At 48.1% G+C, this 20,720-nt stretch overlaps 1 protein-coding gene across 7 annotated transcripts in view; it reads right to left on the reverse strand.

Annotated features, from left to right (window-relative positions):
* Positions 1 to 20,720, reverse strand: part of LOC135908241 (monocarboxylate transporter 14-like) — a 59,674-nt gene that overhangs the window by 31,618 nt on the left and 7,336 nt on the right. For 3 of the 7 annotated variants that reach the window (XM_065439996.2, XM_070532909.1, XM_070532907.1), the window contains exon 2: positions 334 to 518. In XM_065439996.2, coding sequence (XP_065296068.1) covers positions 334 to 514 — 181 coding nt within the window. In that variant the 5' untranslated portion in view covers positions 515 to 518. Of the gene's footprint in view, positions 1 to 321; positions 519 to 12,548; positions 12,631 to 17,999; positions 18,108 to 20,720 lie in introns of those variants that run through there. The other 4 variants (XM_070532908.1, XM_070532904.1, XM_070532906.1 and 1 more) reach the window with 3 other exon arrangements.

Below are 20,720 nucleotides of genomic sequence, written 5' to 3' on the forward strand. Positions count from 1 at the left end.
CCCCTAATACACAGTATAAACAAAGCCTGCTTGTCAAAAGGTTTGCTCCTGATTTAAACTTCTGTTGATCACTCGCATGTAGCGAACGTTATCAAAGCAATCATCTATTGCGTCGTGAATTCAAATAGGGTAATAATTATGGCAATGCAATTTATATCTCGGCAAGAGTCCCTGGGTGACTAAAGAACTTCTTTCCCCCTTGTATTCTTTTTGAAGGTTTCGACCACTTCTGGGCGTTGAGTAGGCAGTAGAACCCAAGCAAAAGCATTGAAGAGCTATCTTTGACTCGAAGATTTTTACTGGTCATAATAAGCGCATTACCCATAAAATTACCAGTGGCTGATTCGACGGTTTCAGGCCAGGATGCAGTTTCCCTGTCGACTCCAAAATAGCCTACGAAGAAGACGAAAAAGACACCGCTGTTGGCCTTGGGCATCGCGAACAGGAAGGTGGCGCACGCCGAGATAAACGGCACGGCCCAGCAAGCATCGATGTGAATCCGTGAAGGGCGCATTGCTCTAGGAAGGAAGAAAAACGGAAGTCACATTTCATCGGCCCAAAGGCTAGGCATTGATAGCGATAGCAAACTATTAGACAAGTAGATCAATTAAGGTTCGCAGTTGCAGTCACAATTCGCAGTGCAAATTGTACTATGCATTTACTTACTAATTAACTTTAGCATTCGTGACCCACGCGCCCAGGCAAACATGAACTGATCTCACTCAATGACCACTAAGACTCGCTGTCACTGCGCTGACGTAGTGAAGAGCGCCGACAGCGCGGGGCGAACGCTGTGTGCCGCCACTCACTTAGCCTTGTCATCCACAGTAGATTGCCTCTTGGATGCTGTGCGTGGGCCGCGTACGTACTCAGCTGCGTGGACGGCCATGTGCAGCCGTGACCGGTATACAGAATAAGACGCACATATTCCTTCGCTAAGTGCGCTTGTTCACTATTGGGTGGTTGGGAAAATGGCGTGCGTCAAGCCGCCATCCTTCTCGGCCTACCCTCGTGCGTTTTCCCTCCTTCCCACAGCCACTGGCGCGCGACGCACCTTATCGCACTTACACTTTACACGGAACATCAAGACGACGGCGAAAATTTGCTTGGAATGTCTGTATAAGTGATATCACAAGAGAAGTGGCCGAGTTAATAAAGATCGCTGCAAAAGAAAAAGAAAGAACACGACGCGAGGATAGAATAGATCGAAGGAGAAGTCTCATTATTAAAGTATAAGAAGCTGCCTTGTGCAAACAACCAACGAAGGCCAAACTTCCCATCATGATGCTCGTTATTTTGGTGTGGCAAGCTTACGAGTACATCAGCCTTACGATAATGTAAACGCGCTTTTTGCTTACATTAAGGAGGGTGACAACAGGTGAAGTTCGTAGATGTCCCCGCATTGCACTCCTTTTAATTATGTCCGTAGTTGGTATAACCGGAAATTTGACTGCTGTAAGCATTTGGGGTACTCAGTCTACAACTGTACAAATACATTTGATAATTAAAACACTATTAAAGTAATAACTTGTTAGGTGACCGCTTCAGTTACGTGAACGGTGGTTCAAGATTGATTTTATGACAAATTTGTTGGGAAAAACAGCCTTTAAAGTTATATGCGTGAGTGTCTGGTGGCGGCGCCAGTATGTGACCACGTACCGAGTTACTATATGTTCTTGCATTTGAGCGTAATTTTTTATTAGATGACGCTACTGGACTGGCTGGTTGTTTTTAAATGATTAAATGCAAAACAGTTCGGACCGCTCTCTTTACTAAGATAGCGTTCATGCTGCCTCGTTTTAATGATGCATAAAGTTAAAAAAAAACAAAAATAAACATGAAAAAACAACGTTTTCAGCTAAAATAAGGGGAATGCGGGAGATTGAAATTAAAACGAAAACAAGGTGAATGCCGGAGTCAGCGTTTCGACAAGTGGATTTGTCTTTTTCGAGGCGACGTATGCTCTGCCCAGCACAGTTCCTCAACTTGTTCCTTCATCTTCCACTACGAAAGATGAAGGAACAAGGTGAGCACCCTGCTTTCCATTACACATGTAGCTACATATATTGTGCCGAGGAGAACATATGCCGTTTGAAAAAGACAAGTTCACTTGTCGAAGCGTTAGCACCTGCTTTATCCTTGTTCTCATTTTGCTTAAACTTTTCACCTGTGCTCCATCAGACGGACAGCTGTTTCCGTGCAGCTCTTCAAGAAACGAGAAAAAGAAAAATTACCAAATGAATGTTCGAGCTTTGGTGTCTCTTACAGTTCTGTACCCACCTTGCTTTGTCACCGCTCGCATACTTGTCAAAACTACAATAGTCCATTGATCGTGTTAACGTCCATATTTTCTTGTGTGCTACTAATTTTTTATTGAAGGCGTGTGAGGCGGCACGCATGGTACAATAAGGAGGCGGCAAATGAAAACACACATGGGCTGCAGACATGAAGCTGTAATACATAAGATCTTCTAAAAGGATTTGCCCTCAAACTCGAGGTCATTCTTCACTCTACGTACACAGTGCATAATATTTCACTTAACGCTTTGCTTAGGCGTCACACAGTGAATGCGCTTAGGTTCAATTTGAACAATACTACATGTTTCTTTGTGCGTACATTTCGATGCCTTGATAACTCATTTCTTGATCACGAAGAACCGGCTATTTGATGTATCTTTTGCTTCTCTGGAATAGAGGTCGCTTTTTTAGGGTATGACCCATTGCAACGTGCAACCTAAGGCTTTTGCCTCAATAACGAAGTTAGACCACTCTATAAATATATAAAATTTTCACTAAGGTGCGTAGCTATGCCAAATGTGCAAAAAATAAAAAAAGATACTTGCGCAAAGAAATGTTTGTCGTGAGAAAAGGTTTATTGGCGGCTCCTAATGTAACGGCACAGAAACCGGGAACGGCGAAGCAGCCCGAAGCACTGTCCAAACGGACGCCAGCAATCAACAGCGCGAGCCGAGACGAGCCGCGCGTTGGCGATGCGGCTGTGCCGCGAGGCGCGTCTTCTTCTTCACAATCTCACCCCGGACAAAAAGAGCCATCCTGGCGCCTTAAGAATCGGGAGGCAGAGGGTCGTGGTAGGGCTTGAGACGCGAGACGTGGACAATGTCACGTCCACGCCGGCGCAAGTCTTCAGGTGGTGACAGGGGCTCAATGAGAAAATTCACCGGGGATGTTTGCTCCAAGACTCGTTAAGGCCCTTCAAATTTTGGGACGAGTTTCGAGGAAAGCCCCGGCGTTTGGAAAGGGACCGACAACCACACAAGAACGCCTGGAGCGTAGGTGGTGCTTGGATGCGTGTCGAGGCGGTTTTCTTTCTGGCGCTGCTGTTGCTCTGCCGTAAAGAAGCGCGCTAGCTGGCGGCATTCTTCGGCTTGTCGGGCGACGTCGGAAACAGGTAGACACTCGGAGGCGTCAGGACGGTATGGAAGGAGCGTGTCGATGGTATGCGTAGGCTCGCGGCCATACAGGAGGAAGAAAGGTGAAAATCCCGTAGTGGCCTGGATCGCGGTGTTGTACGCGAACGTGATGAATGGAAGGATGCGGTCCCAGTTACCATGATCAGATGCCACGTACATAGAGAGCATATCACCAAGTGTGCGGTTAAATCGCTCTGTGAGCCCGTTAGTCTGTGGATGGTATGCCGTGCTTGTCCGATGAATAATATGGCATTCCGAAAGCAAACTTTCGACGACTTCGGAGAGGAAGGTGCGACCTCGATCGCTGAGGAGTTCCCGAGGTGCGCCGTGTCGAAGCACGAAGCGATGTAGGACGAAAGAGGCTACATCCCGCGCTGTAGCACTTGGTAAAGCAGCAGTTTCGGCGTAGCGTGTCAAATGATCAATAGCAACGACGATCCACTGATTGCCGTCTGGTGTCATAGGAAGCGGGCCGTATAGGTCGATGCCGACGCGATCGAAGGGTGTGGCAGGGCACGGGAGCGGCTGCAAGGCACCAGATGGGCGTAAAGGCGGCGATGTGCGGCGTTGACAGTCAAGACAGCACCGAACAAACTTGTGTACAAAATTGTACATGCCGCGCCAGTAGTAGCGGTGGCGAATTCGTTCGTACGTCTTGAAGACTCCGGCATGGCCACACTGCGGATCGTTGTGGAAAGCGGCACATATTTGAGACCTTAAGCTGCGGGGAACCACCAGAAGCCACCGACGACCTTCAGGAGTGTAATTGCGTCGGTGCAGCAGCTGGTCACGAATGGCAAAATGAACTGCTTGGCGTCGGAGGGTTCGGGATACAGGGATGGTCGACGATCCAGAAAGATAGTCGAAAAGAGAAGCGACCCACGGGTCACGACGTTGTGCTGTTGCAAAGGAGTCCATGTCGAGAGATGACACGGAATGTGCAGAAGTTGTTGCGCAGGCCGAGTCTGGAGGTAAAGGTGAACGAGACAAGGCATCTGCGTCGGAGTGTGTGCGTCCACTGCGGTAGAGGACGCGAATATCGTACTCCTGGATGCGTAGCGCCCAACGGGCTAGGCGGCCAGTGGGATCTTTCAAGTTGGCGAGCCAACAAAGCGCATGGTGATCTGTGACCAAGTCGAATGGGCGCCCGTACAGATATGGTCGGAACTTGCCAAGTGCCCATACTAAAGCCAAGCACTCTTTTTCGGTCACGCTGTAATTGGCCTCAGGCTTCGTCAGTGTGCGACTCGCATAGGCGACTACATATTCGGGGTAGCCCGCCTTTCGTTGGGCGAGTACGGCGCCGAGACCGACCCCGCTGGCATCTGTATGTACTTCAGTGGCAGCTGACGGGTCGAAATGGCGAAGAATAGGTGGGGAGATGAGAAGACGACGCAGCGTAGCAAAGGCGGAGTCACATGCAGGGGACCAGCAGGAGAGGGCGGCGTCACGGCGTAGAAGCTGAGTCAATGGCGCCATGATCGATGCGAAATTTCGAACAAAGCGCCGGAAATATGAGCATAGGCCCACGAAACTTCGAAGTTCTTTGATGGTCTGAGGCTTCGAAAACTCAGCGACTGCTCGAAGTTTTGCACGATCGGGTAGAACGCCATGCTTGGACACAACGTGGCCTAAAATGGTGAGCTCTCGCGCGGCGAAGCGGCACTTCTTGAGGTTGAGTTGAAGGCCAGCGTTCGTTAGACAGGTCAAAACTTGTCTAAGGCGGAGCAGGTGAGTAGGAAAATCAGGAGAGAAAACCACGACATCGTCGAGGTAACACAGACATATAGACCACTTGAGGCCACGCAGCGTGTTGTCCATGAGTCGTTCAAAGGTGGCAGGGGCGTTACAAAGCCCGAAAGGCATCACCTTAAATTCATATAAACCGTCAGGCGTAACGAACGCGGTTTTCTGGCGATCGGCCGCAGCCATGGGGACCTGCCAGTACCCTGAACGCAAGTCAAGGGACGAGAAAAATTCTGCGCCCTGAAGACTGTCGAGGGCGTCATCGATGCGCGGCAAAGGATAGACGTCTTTGCGTGTTACCTTATTTAACCGACGGTAGTCGACGCAAAAGCGAATAGACCCGTCCTTCTTGCGAACGAGAACGACAGGGGATGCCCAGGGACTGTGCGAAGGTTGAATAACATCACGGCGCAGCATATCTTCGACTTGGGTGGTAATGACACGACGCTCTTCGGCAGAGACGCGATATGGTCGTTGACGTAACGGCTGATGTGAACCGGTGTCAATGTAGTGCTGCACTTCCGACGTGCGGCCCAGGTGAGGTTGTGAAACGTCGAATGAACTTCTAAATTTGTGCAGGAGATCAAGAAGGTCGGCGCGTTCGGCAGGTGTGAGGGTATCGGCGATGGCATGCGAGAACGCAACCCTGGACGTTTCCTCAAGCACGGACATCGAAGGTGCTTGGCCGGGGTCGACGTCAGAAGAGTCTCCATGGACGTCAACCAAAGATGAAGAGTCGAGGAGTTCCACGAAGCCAAGGCATTCACCAACGAGCAACGTAATAGGCGCACAGAGGGGATTGTAAAAGTAGATATTGCTGCAGCCGCCAGCCATGTCAAACGTCGCGAAGGGTAGTGGGAGAGATTTACGGCTCATGAAGACGTCGGACGGCGTGAAGAGGACTGTTGCATCAGCGATGGCATCGCAAAAGACGGGGACGAGGGCGAAGGAGCCAGGTGGAATATCTGTGTCCTCGCGCACGGTAAGTTTAGAAGGGCGGTCGCAATCTTCGTCCAAGGGTGCGTCACATGGGGAAAATTCAACTTCGGCGCGTGCGCAGTCGATCACGGCTTTATGACTGGATAAGAAGTCCCATCCGAGGATGACGTCATGCGAGCAGGTGGGAAGAACAATACACTCGACGATGTAAACAATGCCGTGAATAAGCACACGTACAGTACAGGCTGCGTGCGGAGTGACGGGCTGCGCGCTTGCCGTACGAAGCGACAGTCCAGAAAGCGGCGTGGTCACCTTGCGCAGCGAACGGCACAGTTTGGCGGCTATCACAGAAACGGCTGCGCCGGTATCCACAAGAGCGAATGCAGGAACACCTTCCACACAAATTTGGACCACGTTAGCAGGAGAGGCGCGAGGACTTTGACAGTTCGAATGGGGCGCAGTTCTTGCCTCTTGAACTGCGACGTTCAGTTTTCCTGGTCAGGTGGTGCGGGTCGCCGACGCATTGGGGAGAGCGAGCGTCGGCGAGGGGATGGCGAGAGACGCGAAGGATATTCTGGAATGTCAGCACGAGCATACGGTTGGGGGGAAGGAGCGGCGTATTGGCGAAATGGCTGGCTGCCGTACTGGAAGGGTCGCGAGGCGTCGCCGAACGCTTGAGGACGGCGGCGGCAATATCGGGCGACGTGTCCGGGAGTGCAGCAAGAATAACAGATGGGTCGATTGTCAGGTGTCCGCCAAGGATTAGCTCGCGGTGCGGTCCAAGATGTAGCATGGGCTTCCGGTGGCAGCGGTTGGGACTGGGTCGTGAAAGACGCCGGTGGAGGCCTGCGTACTGCCTGAGCGTACGTAAGAGGCGCGGCCACAGGCAGGACTGGCTGCGCATAGGTGAGAGGCGTGGCGACAGGCTGCACTGCCCGCGTAGAGTTGAGATTCACAGCTGCAGGCGGTTGATGTGGTGCGGAAGGGACAACTTGGGTGACCTCTTCGGAAATGAGGGTGCGGAGCGTGTTTGGAAGACGGGAGGTGGGCTCCTGAGTGAAGGGGACTAAAGAAAGTTGGCGGGCAACTTCCTCACGCACAAAGTCCTTGACCCGCTGAAAGAATGAGGATGGGTCGTACATGTCAAGGCTCGCCAACAAGTCGTCGCTTCCCAAAGGACGCAGAGTCGAAGCGTGTTGCTTCCTTAACTCATCGTAACTTTGGCACAGGCTGACAACTTCAGACACAGTGCGCGGATTCATGGCTAGGAGCATCCGGAATGCGCCGTCATCGATGCCTTTCAGTATATGGCGAATTCGCTCAGCTTCGGGCATTGCGGCGTTGACTCGTTTACAAAGGTCCACGACGTCTTCTATGTAGCTTGTGAACGTTTCCGCCGTCTGCTGTGCTCGGGCGCGCAAGCGCTGTTCGGCACGGAGCTTGCGAACAGCGGGTCGGCCGAACACTTCCGTAAAGGTTGTCTTGAAGACTGACCATGTGGGCACGTCACTTTCGTGGTTGTGAAACCACAGTTGGGCAACACCAGCCAGATAAAAGATGACGTGAGTTAACTTTGCGGGATCATTCCACTTGTTGTGTGCGCTCACCCGTTCATACGACGCAAACCAGTCTTCTACGTCGTCGTCGTCTGCACCGCTGAAGACCTTGGGGTCCCGTTGTCGTGGAACGCCGGTGCAGGTGACGGACTGTGGCGTCAGTGCCGTTTGGGAGGAGCTGTCGGTCATGGCGGGTGGTAGCGTTCGTGATCTCAGCTCCAGGGTTTCAAGCGACGGGGTTTGAGTCTTGGCACCTCCACCAATTGAGAAAAGGTTTATTGGCGGCTCCTAATGTAACGGCACAGAAACCGGGAGCGGCGAAGCAGCCCGAAGCACTGTCCAAACGGACGCCAGCAATCAACAGCGCGAGCCGAGACGAGCCGCGCGTTGGCGATGCGGCTGTGCCGCGAGGCGCGTCTTCTTCTTCACAGTCGGTCCTATTGTGGACTATAACCAGATAGAGACAGAATTAAGAAAGGTAAAAGGCAGGGAGGTGGACGAAAAGAGAAAATCCGGTTTACTGACCTACACTGGGAAACGGGTGAGGAGATGTAGAAAGAAAGTAGAGAGAGAGAGAGCGAGAGAGAGAGAGCGAGAGAGAGAGACGGGGAACACAGGCACACAATCACAGCAGATCTCCATAAAGGCAGACTTTCACAACGCAGTAGCACTTGTATAAATAGGAACGCTTTTACTGTGTACAGCCATTTGTTCAGCTAGGCAGCATCGTCTGTTGTCCTTGAGCGCTATAACGTAAAGCTATCCCAAACTCTTCTATTCCAATTCTGCAATGAGCCCTCCACGATTGGACAAAAACTTTTTTGGACCCCCCCCCCCCCCCCTTAACCTGTCTGTCAGGCGACGTCACGAAAGCCGTGATAGCTTCCCATTAGGTCTGACGTGTACACACTGATTATGTACAATTTGATGGAACAAAAGAAAAATAGTTATTTCTGATTCGACCCATTTTCGCCATTAGCCCTCGGCTATTGGTCAATTGTTTTCGGGCTGCACCCACTTCCCCTGCTGTCACGCGACGTCACAAAACCGCAAAAACTCACCGCGTCAAAGTGACCTATACGCGATAAAGGTGCATTAATATGCCCAACAAAACTGGATTTTCTTCGGAAGAGCCGCAGGCTGCCCCATTCCGAAAGGAATAAACGCTAGCTGCCGCCGATAGCTCAGGCGCTGGCGACTCTCACCTGCCGGAGAGCATGGGTTTATTTGCGTATAACAAAATTTTTGCGTGGCCGCGTAACGTTTTCGAGCACTTGCGGCACGTTTACGACCTCGTTCTGCCAACACTTCTTTGCCGAGGATCCATTTCAGCGTCATTTTTAAGCTTCCGTTGCATGTCGCCGCGATTTTTGATGAGCCACCGCAAACTAGTAAGAAAAAGCGGACCAACCACAGACGCCGGCACCACCCTCTTGATCCGGTTATCGATTTTCAGTGCAGTGGCTCGGCCCCATTGAATCCCTCTCCACTTGAGCGTGCTCCTCGCCTCTTGTCAGCCAATTAGATAAGACAAGCCGCTCAGTGTGGGCAGTGTTATTCATTTTTCAAGCAAACAAAAGGGACCTGCTATGAACGAGCAGAGCGTTTGATTGGTCTATTCAGAAAACGCTGAGGGTGACCGCCCGATCCTTACGTGGGTGGTTACGCAAATTTGACGTCAGGAGATTGGAATAAAAACATATTAGTATAGTTTTACGTTATAGGGCCCCTTATAAAGTGTTGCAGTGTCTTCATCGCCCTAAGCTGCGATTATGAGCTCGACATTTAAAATTGTTTGGTTTGTTAATGGCGTGTGTGATAAAACGAGCTGGCACAGTCTTCGCTGTTGCGAGGACCGTCACACTGAATGTACTGAGTGGCCTCCACGCAACCACAGCCGTCACCCGTGGTGTTGTCGGTCATTACAATGTGAAAAGCAAAATACTTCGCGAATTCTTTTTGGGTCATGACAAGGAGTGGCTTTGCCATAGAGATGTGCATAGTGTGCTCATTATGCTGAAGTTGGTACACACACATCGTGGGACATTTTTCTAGCAGAATGAGTGCAATTCTGAGATGAATACAACATTCGTAGTTTAGAAAACCAGCTTTCGACCTTGCTGAATAAAACTTTTTTTTTAATTCCATAAGAATGCACGCTCCATTATTATTTTGACTGCCTGAGATTCTTTTGCCTGCAACCACTATACTTTCTTGCAATTCGCCTCCACCGAAATACGGCTGACCCGCCGTGGTTGCTCAGTGGCATTGGGGTTGCGCTGCTGAGCACGAGGTCATTGGCTCAAATCCCGGCCGCGGCGGCCGCCTTTCAACAGGTGCAAATTACAATCACTTTGCGGTTGTAGCACGTGAAACTCCGGAATTTAGCTTTTAAGTACAACTGAATGAGACGGAAGGCCTAGCTTGCTGACCGTCGCGATCATGGCCGACGACGCTTGCGATCTAGCCGCAGCCTGGGAGAGTTCCCTTATTTTTTGGACAAGAAAATTAATATGGTCAAATGAAGCAGACAACAAAATAATCTGGGCAATAAATAGCAAATGACACGTTCTGCGTGCAAGCCAGCCGGGCCACCTTGCTGATACGGTTGTTGTTTGCTTTCCGTCTCCTGAGACGAAATAACGTCGGATCATTGGTCGTGATCCCGCCAGTGGTTTAGTACTACACTAAACGCCGCGCCCACTACTTTCCTGTCGGGAATGCTATGTGAAGCCGATAACGCGCATGCCGTTCGTTACTCGAAAGCACCGGGCTCGCCACGTTAAAGAAAGGAAATGCGGACAAGACAGATGACGATTATTGTTGTGTGGCAAGAGGGCGTAATTTTGCTTGAGAGTGTAGACTCTCCTTCAAGAAATAGGCGCACAATCGACACAAATTTGTTCTAGTAAGTATTATTTCATGGGAGAAATAAACTGTAACTAATTTCTACATCCCCGTGGGCGGAAAATGGAGCGATCGCCTCGGCTGGGGATGGAACGTACAATATACCGGCCCTACGGCAAATCCGGTTGTATATAGAGGGCCGCTTAATCTGCGCGGTTGGCCGTGGCCATCAGATCGCCCAAGCCATTGCGCAACAAAATCCGAAAAACCGGTCGTTCGTCCGACGTCCATTCCAAGGCCACATATTGCGAAAACATTTACAGAAATTGTTTGCGTGGTTGTTGGGACGACAGGTCGGACACCAGATCATACTGCGTGTCTCCTCGTGCTAAAGCATTGCCGAATTCGCGTTTCATTGGCGCTTGCCTCAATCACCAACGTTGTTTATTTTATTTCGCACGTGGAAATTAATTAACACATTTAGGCGCACTTATGACATCCACATTGAAATAAGGCAGCTGTGACCGTGATACATGAGCACGTGAACCTGTGCAAGAATATCTAGTGGGACGATGTGAGATGCATCTTTGAGGTGCATCAGCTCGCCCCACCTGTATTCAAGGCTAATCCTAATCTAGCTTTCCCACAGTGCGCTAAGAAATTGTAATGAGGCGATAATAACGAGCATGAATATCCATGTTGGCTAATGCATGCCACGCAAAATAATACAGAAGCTTAGTGGTTACGAAATGTTTAGCTCATAGTCGGTGAGCTGACATCGGAGTTCGACTTTTCGCTTTTACCGCGGTGGTCCACTGCTTGCGATTATTTTAATCAATAGGAAGTCTATAAAAACTTGAGCCTCGTGAGTCTTTGAGTGCAACACAGCGAGTCGGCATACTTTGTCTCCTTCTTTGTAAAACTACAGAATAAGGATTGCACATATACAACTGTACGCGCTCCTGCGTAAACCCATGGCTACTGAGGTAGGCGCGAACTCTCCGTAGCGAAGTGCCTAGCGTGCGAAAGACTCGCCCGACGACAGTGCCACCACATCTTCGTGACCTGGCACCGTGGTGTAGGAGTATACAGTGTTTAGTTCAGCCGACTATCTGTACAGTTGGCTGAGTCAATGAAATTGTTTTGGTTAGCCACAAGATTATTCCCAAGGGCACAGTCCGCTTGTTGTACACAAGTCACACGTGAGGTGTCGTATGCTGTAGCAGGATTTCAAGAATGACGACACTGGGCCAAACTTGTGGTCGAACCAGTTAAGAACTGTTCCTCTAGAACGTTCCGGTCTAAAATTGGTTCCACGAAGGGCAAAATAATAAAGGTTTGGTTCCAGTTCAGCTTAATGTAACGGTTACGCTCTTGTTTTCACTTCATGTCCGACTTGGGTCTGCACTCGCGTTAGACCATCCCAAGGGACTAGTAATGATGCAGATGGCGCAGGCTGAAACTTGTTTTTGGCTGGAATTGCCCAGCGGCAGCCTCTTCCGCAATGCACTCGTTGAAGGCATGCGCTGCAGACGCATGCCTGAGCAAATGGCGTACTATGCCCCCCCCCCCTCCCACTCCTTTGTTTTAGTAGAGCGGCAAGAGCCCCCTTTCCCACCTTCCTACCTACTTTCCGGTAGCCACGCAAGTGCTACTTTTAATACGCCAGCCATGCCGATGTGAAATTTTGTTCATGACTAGAATATTTGTGTACCAATAATGAGAAAGAATCAAAACGACAGAAGAAATAAAAAAGTGTTACGTCATGCTGTTCGTATCACGAGGCAGTATCGGCAACATCGCTTTATTGCCATCACAAAAACCAAACCCAGAATGGGGAAAACTGGCTAACACAAGTATACAAATATACGTGTGTACTCGGGGGATGGCGCTACTCTTTATCAGTGTCAGACAACCATGCTCAGTTTATCCGCTGAACTCAGAGGCCAGGTTGAGTATACAACAGGAAGTGCATTCCCAACATTCCTTTATTAAATTGCTTTGATTTAATTGAAAATGAGCAAACCAACCTTCAAAAGTGACGGCAGCACAGATAGGAAACTGGAGGAAGCATTGTAGACTCGGGAATCGTGATGCTGCCACCAATCGTGGATGCGACGCCTTCAAAATTAACGAGCTTGTGCAATTGGCATCGCATACCGATGTCAAACCGTAGACCTAATGGAAAACGATATTGGCATTGCTGCGTTTAAAGGAGAACTCTGACAAGGAAAGAACTGGCTAACACTTCACGGTTAACATATTTCAAGTTAATCGTGACAAAACAATTATTAATATAAAGAGGCTGTGCATGCACGCTCTAAGAATCAAGCATGTCGGGTAATAGTTTGTTTTGTTGGATAATTGTTGCAGCTTTCTCGTGCGTATTGCCTTGGTCAGCCTTTGCCTGCTGTAAATCCACACTGATATGCAGCATTATTGCTGTTTCATCCGGCACAATAAATTCTTCTGAGATATTGTTCTGTACTTGTTTGGTAGGAAATGTTGAGTACTTGCGGAGAAAATAAAGAACGTTTGTACGTATTTGAATTTCGCTCCCGAACTCCCACGCCGCAACATCAGTACGACGGCACTTGATTGGCCTTGCTGGCACATGACGACAGAGCGACAGCGAAGAAACGACACAAGGACACAGCGGGCCAGACAAACAGGCGCTGTCCCTGCGCCCCTCGACTTTGTGTCGCACTTCCTCTATCATTGTGTCATTTTTGCGCTGTTTATATTTCATTTGCCCCAGCGTCAACGTCAGGGAATTGACAACACTTTCGCTCGCCTGGGCCGCTGTTCTGCACAAAATGGTATCAAAACTTGCTAGGTTGATTCTTTGGATGTTTTGGAATGTGGTGTACTGCTGCCTTATAGATACACATAAGTAGACCCCTGAAACAGCTCTTAAAATACGCGACGTGAGGAGGTGCTATGTTCAGCTTAACCTTCACATAATGTCGCCACGTGTCTTTGTTTTCAAGCCCTGTGCAGTGAGCCAAGATAATAATAGTACGGTAAAACTGGTGTGTTTGGTATCAAACAGCTCAATTTAACAAAACTTCATGACTTTATATTCCGCTTTAGTGCCCGTTAAACGTTAGGTGACAAAAGGAGTAAAAAGGTTGCGAATACAAAAAAAAAATGCTTGAATAAGTTAGTTCATCTCAAAATTGCAGTGATGCAATCGTAGCAACTTGAACCGCGCTGACAACGATTTTGTTGCACTTGCTAACAGAGAGCGGTTATCGCTTTCTGCTACTGAGCGCGCGTTGTAGGTTCGACACCCGGCCGCACTGGTGGCATGCTAATGAGAGCAGCATCAAAATATCGATGAATCTCGAGCCCAACGACGCCTATCATAGCCTCCGTATGGCTCTTGGATGTCACACTGAATGAAAGAGTGAAAGAATGAATTGTGATTACGGAATAAATTTATTCATATTTAAGGAAAGCGCAGTGCTGTTACCAGGGAACCCGCTGTGAAGACAAGACTTGGTGAAAGACGCCTGTCCTTTTCCTTAAGCTCAGTTCTCTCGCTCCACCTTCTCTCTACTTGCCATCCGGCCGAAGAAGAAGGCTCAGGTATTTTTACTCGCGGATCACCCCAGTAGGAGGGAGGGAGGAGAGGCAGGACGCTTGCATGATTGCTAAAGCACCGCACGTGTAATGCGGAGGGCGTCGGTTCCGCCCCCACACGCGGCAAGTCATTTTGATGCGTAAGCCTCCTTTGTCGAGCTTCCCAGCCCTGTCACTCGAAAGGTGTAATGCCTTGTATCTGCAGAGAAATGCGTAATTTGCAAAGTAATTGCAAAATAATTTGCGTAATTTGCATTTGTTATAGTGTAATGTAGATAACTGATAGCTTTTAAGCCATAAGGAACCATTAAAGGCAGAAAGAATAAAATAAAAACAGATTAGCGATAGAGATACATAGGGCTCTTTAGAAAATGCATGAGGAAGCTTATAGTAAGGGTTGGCTAACCAAACTTTGGGCGTAGGTCAGCTTGAAATTTGGGGTTGGATCAACTTGAAATTTAAAGGCGGGCCAATTGAAAACTGGGTGTGGGCCAACTTGTAATTCGGGGTTCGGCCAACTTAAATTTTGGGGTAGGCCAACTTGAAATTTGTGGGTGTACCAAGTGAAATTTGTGGGTTGGCCCAGTTCAGTTAGAGGATGTGAATAAAGTGCCTCCTAGTTGGGCCTTTATGTACAAGCCCTGTCACGCCCTTGGCGCCAAATTGGACAAATGTAAGCGAGGTCAACGCTTTCAAGAAGTGAGCATCAGCCTCTAGTCGGTCGGCTACCTCGTGTCCATTTATACCAACGTGATTATATGGTTCCACCGTGCCGCATAACCCCGTGGGGTTCAGACTGCGGGATGCCGTAAGTAATATCGTATCTATATCGATCACTATATAGTTAATCCCTCGTGCGTGGTGGCCGCAGATATTGTAGGGCGACACGCGAGTCTTTAAGTGGAGAAAGTTGCTGCAAAAATATCTGTAATATCCTCATGTGAGATATCTACTCATAGTGCCACTATTTTCTCTGCAGCCAAACTAATGCTACTACTTTTGCCGCGTGAATCATGTATAGGGAACAAGATTGATTCTCATGATTGGCTGAATGTACACGAAAAAAAAAAACGTGTAAATGGTAAGGTGCTCTTGAAGCCTCTCCCTCGAATGCAGTTTGAAGGACTCGGCAAGCGAGACTCGCGTATTTGATGACATGGACGACTTGCCATTATTTAACAATATGGCGTCCCATTGCTTCACATTTTCACGCGAGACAGATTTGAGTTCGTTGATGTCAGCTTGTTGATACCAGGTTAGATGATATACCGTGTTAGAACAATAATTTAAGCGCAAGTTTTCAATTGCCGTTTGGCGGTTCAGAGCAACACAGGCGCTGTGAATGTAGCGGTTCGCGGGGAATAGACCAGAAGAGTTTTTGACAACTTGCACACTCTCAACGTTCGGTCAAGGAGTGTCACATATGCTTCGATTGTGATTCGCGCATATTCTTAGCCTACCTATACTCTTCACGTGAGTTTCTTTTCAATAAAAGAAATTGAACTTGTGTCGGTATCGGTGGATTCGAACTCGTGTCGCGCGGGTTACTCAAGCTCGGCAGACCCGTGCAATAGCGCTGCGCCCCGAACGTTTCTTTTCTTTATTTCCGAAGTTCACATGAAAAACAGGCATACTACGAATGCCCACATGCCAGGACGGATGAATGCCCGTCGTTGGCAGCACCGGCGTCCCACTGATGCAATCTCGGACGCCACGCCAAAGGGGGGGGGGGGGGGGGGTCTTTGCGCTCCCATATCTAGATGGAGCAGCATGTCCAGAGGCAAGTATGAGCCTGGCTGTAGTACGCGAGTTATACATGACGCGTGTCTGCCGTGGCAATAGCGTGTGACGTTACCTCGCTTGAAAGCTGATTGCATTAACGTGGGCATTCATCACTGTTTGCATTCTGTCGGACTTTTTTAGGTGTGGCGCTCCTTGAAGTAAATATAATGCAAGGGAACGAGGTCATAACACCAGTATCTTGCCAGTGAAACGAATGTGTTCCTTAGTAAATGCCGGCCGCATCGTTCGGTTTCCTACTTTAGGGGCGGTTCCTGTAATCGAAAGCAGTATGCACTAGCAGCGGGTCATTCTTCCAGTCTTCTCGGAAAGTTAAAGTCCTTTTTAAGGCAACATTTTGCTTAAAAACGCACATTTATTTGTTTAATTAGAATGTGCCCAAACAAAGCGTTATTTGCTGAAATATTGCGTGGCTAAATGTTATCGACATCTGCCGCTCGGTGCTTTCATGATAGCGGATGTGCCAGCAATCTGAGAGAAAAGAGCGCGTGATATAATTCGAAAGCACTCGTTGCGATGTGCATTCGCATCCCACAGTGGAAGAGAATAGCAAAGGGAAAAGGGCTCGGAACCAAGTTATCGGCTCACGCAACAAGGAGCCATTGGCCAAACAGAGGAATGCATGTGATGCCCTCTTTATTTTTGTCAGTGTTACATAGATACTACCGTGCTAACTTATATAATTTCTATTTGCATCATTACAAAAAATAATATACAATTTGCATTCATTTTCCAGATATTTCCTAAAACTGAAGTTACAACAGCTCAGAGTTAACTTCTTCGTAATGATTACTTACCCCTTTTTTATTATTTCTGTATAATCTGCCATATATTATTTTATAAACATCATTTTTTACATTTTTTTTGTACTACTATCTCATTTACGGCCTATCCGCCACATTGGGTTGCGCCATATCACGTAGTATTTTACAACGACTGAAGTGACCGTCATAGTGTAGTTTACAGTCTGACGACATTTATGGTAACGATAAATCTCCAGACTATTAGGAAAATCTTTATCATTTGCAATTTGCTGGCCACAGCGATTTCATTGCAACTACGATGCATGTTTCCGAGTGGCGGACTATCTAGTGAGCATTCTCCTTTATTGCTTTAACCACACGTGAGCTTAATGTTCTTAATAGCGATATTGAAAGTACTTTTTTGTATTTCAAGAATTAATTATCAAAAAAGACTATTAAAAATGTTTTCTATGTGATTTTCTATGTGTGCTTCAGAGTCATCTTTCACTAAGCTATTTATTGATTCTTCCTGAAAAAAAAAAGTATATGAATATAAGTATCTGGGTGTTTTATTTACGCACGATTTCTAACGTTTAAAACATTTATTTACCGTTCACTAAAGTGTGATTTTTCGGCTCGGTTATTTACACAACATGCTTCGTTCAGAGCTTAAGGCTAACCTAAATTGCTAGCCTGAAAATCCTAATGCGCTGCAGCCCTACCGCGTCCTATTTAGAATACGACTATGTAATTCGGAATCCTTCCTTGAAGACTAACATAATTAGGTTAGAATCAATTAAAAAAGCGATTTAATTTATAGGCTAGCGTTGCGATTATGACTTCTTCCCTTTTGCTCAAGTATATAGTTTTGAAGCTCACTACTATTCAGGTTCGTAGTGAGACAGAATAAGTAATATTTCTCTACACTGCCGCTAATATTTAACGCTACTCCAGCTCGTCTTTGAAACCTTATTGAATTAGACATTTTCACTCTCTGATTACTGTTCCGATTTTCGCCAGAACTGATAGAGTGAAACGTAGCCCTTTCTATCGCGCTACAAATTGTTGCTGCCCGGTGATGTTAAGTCGTTGTCATTGATGGAATTAGTAGCTGGTATGGACCGCTGCTGATATTTCCTTTGTGGAGAATGTGGATCTTCCGGCGTTTGCTTTTCCATTCTTCTGCGATAACCTTTCCTAGGGTTGCATCATGTACGAATAAATAAACAAATATGCTTCGTTGTCATGAATAGTGTGAAACTCGTTTTCAAATGCGGTAGCATTAGGCTTTAGAACATTTCTGCGGCTTGCGTAGTTGCTTATCGAAAACCATAAACCGTGAATGGTACTTACATTTTGAGAAGTTTCCCAGCGGTGTGGCAAAGGGAAGCGAGAGCTTACTTTTAGTGCGAGGCAAGAGAAAAGCTCGCTGAAAAAGCGAATTAAGCAAGTGCGCACGTCCAGTTCCCGGTCATGCACTGGACACTTGCGGAAGCTTGTGAAGCCTGCACAGGTTGCGCCGTCAGGTGGGCAGCTGTCGTGTCCATTTATTGTCCTGGCAATGCTGGCATTTCTAGAGCACAGACGTGTTCTGTTTACGCACCATCACCGTAAACGTGTTCGGTTTTGTAATTTTTAACATCGTTTTCTGCTTCAGTTTTTCTTTACGTGGCATTTTTTTTCTTTCAGCCGGGAAAGCACTTTCCGGAGTGAATGTCAAGGTCAACAATGTCTGCCAGACCGGTGCTTCTGCTAGCCAAAAAATAGAAAAATGTATCAGAAAGGACTGGATAAAAAGGAGCAAGTATAAATTCGAAAGCGTAAAGAAACAAAGCATGGAAAGGTCCCGTTTGGCCTGATGTTTTATTATTGTTAACATAGAGAGGTAACCTGAATAATAACAAAAGTAGATGACTGGGATGCGCAGTAAACATACACAAATGCACCGGCGGGCCCTGTCTGACAAATAACAAATGAATAACAATTGACGAAAAGATGAAGTGCTTCAATACGCAGTGAATCAGCCCAGTTGAGCGTTTGGTAGCGATTCAGACAGAACCAATGCGAAGCCAATTCTTGAACAGCCCGCAATCACTGTTTTCTCTTATTTACCTAAAGTCCTTCCGTGCGGAGGACTGTGAAGCACGCGAGCATTTTTTGTACTCTGTCCTAGTAGGAATGCAAACACTTGGCGCGGTAATCGAGCCAACGACCTCGTGCGCAGCAGTAAAACGCGGGTACCGCGGAGCCAGCGGGTTGGTTTATAAAGCAAACAAGTACAATAATGTCGGTTTTTGTTTGCACGAAGGAACGTCTCCCAACACACACACCCGCCCCTCCCACATATATATATATATATATATATATATATATATATATATATATATATATATATATATATATGCGCGCGTGTGTGTGTTATTACGATATCATCGAGATATGCTCAAGACACGAGCTGTCACGAGAACAACGATGAAGTGGTTCTGTGCCCTTGGCGCGAGCGAGTGTCGGCCTGGTTTTCTGGCTCCAGGGTAAATAGCCTGGAAATAGCCTCTTTCGTCTAGACGCCTCACTTATCTTTTGAAGAAAGGCGTACAATTCTCGTGGGGTACTTCAGAAGCCGCCGCCTTCCCTCCTCTCGTCACTCTTCTAACCTCACCACCCATTCTCGTCCACTTCGATTCTGATGCCCCTACAGAATTGCGTACAGATGCCAGCGGTCATGGCGTAGGTGCCGCCTTAGCCCAGCGTCAGCGTGGCCAGGATCGCGTCATTGCTTATGCGAGCAGCCTCTTAGCACCATCGGAGCGAAACTATTGCATTACGGAACGAGAATGCCTTGCTGTTGTCTGGGCGGTTGCGTAGTTCCGTCCTTACCTTTACGGTCGCCCTTTTTCTGTAGTCACTGACCATCATGCTCTCTGCTGGCTCTCATCGCTAAAAGATCGTACAGGCCGGTTTGGTCGATGGGCTTTGAGGCTACAAGAATTTTCATATTCCATGGTGTACAAGTCTGGTCGCCTGCGCCAAGACGCTGACAGCTTGTCGCGTTACCCTGTTGACGACTTGGACTCCTCCAATATTGCCAATGCTGCTTGCCTATTCTCTGTATCACAGCTACTTCATTTGGCCGACAAGCAACGTCGTGACGCCACCATCAGAGCACTCATCTACAGTTTTGAACACTCTCCGGCCGATGCTACTCTACGCCTCTTCGTACTCCGCGATGATACTCTGTAGCGCCATAACCTTCATCCGTACGGCTCTGAGTTCGTACTTGTAATACCTAAACACCTCCGCTCAACCGTTCTAGAAGAGCTTCACGACGCACCAGTGACAGAACACCTCGGCGTATCTCGAACCTATGACCGTGTACGTCGCCATTTTTCTGGCCGGGCCTTGCCCGTTCCGTACGACGTTACGTCGCCGCTTGTGAACTTTGCCAACGACGCAAGAAGCCTTCCCAGCTTCACGCTGGTTACCTGCAGTCGCTCGACATCCCTGCCGAGCCCTTCCATCGTGTCGGCTCAGACCATCTCGGCCCATTTCCGGAATCTACATCAGGAAACAAGTGGGTTGCAGTCGCGGCAAACTACGCGACCCGCTACGCCGTAACCCGCGCTCTTCCGACCAGTTGCGCTACTGATGTTGCGCACTTCCTCCTACATGATATCATTTTGATGCATGGTGCTCCGCGTCAATTGCTAACAGAGCATGGCCGTACCTTTTGGCCAAAGTCATTGACGACATCATGCATGCTTGCTCAATACAGGATAAATTTACGACCCCCTAGAATCCTCAAATGAACAGCCTCACTGAGTGTTTGAACCACACCCTTACCGACATACTATCCAAATACGTTTCAGACGACCACCGTGAGTGGGACCTGGCTCTACCTTACATTACCTTTGCGTACAACTCTTCCCGTCTCGAAACTGCTGGCGTTTCCCCGTTTTACCTTTTGTATGGCCAAGAACCGACTCTACCACTAGAAACTGTGCTTCCGTGCACCACAGCTTCATGCAATCACATATGCTGACCATGCTCGCCAACTTGCGCACGCTCGTCTACAAG

This window comes from Dermacentor albipictus, chromosome 2, assembly GCF_038994185.2.
Source record: "Dermacentor albipictus isolate Rhodes 1998 colony chromosome 2, USDA_Dalb.pri_finalv2, whole genome shotgun sequence".
NCBI classification, from domain to species: Eukaryota; Metazoa; Arthropoda; class Arachnida; order Ixodida; family Ixodidae; genus Dermacentor; species Dermacentor albipictus.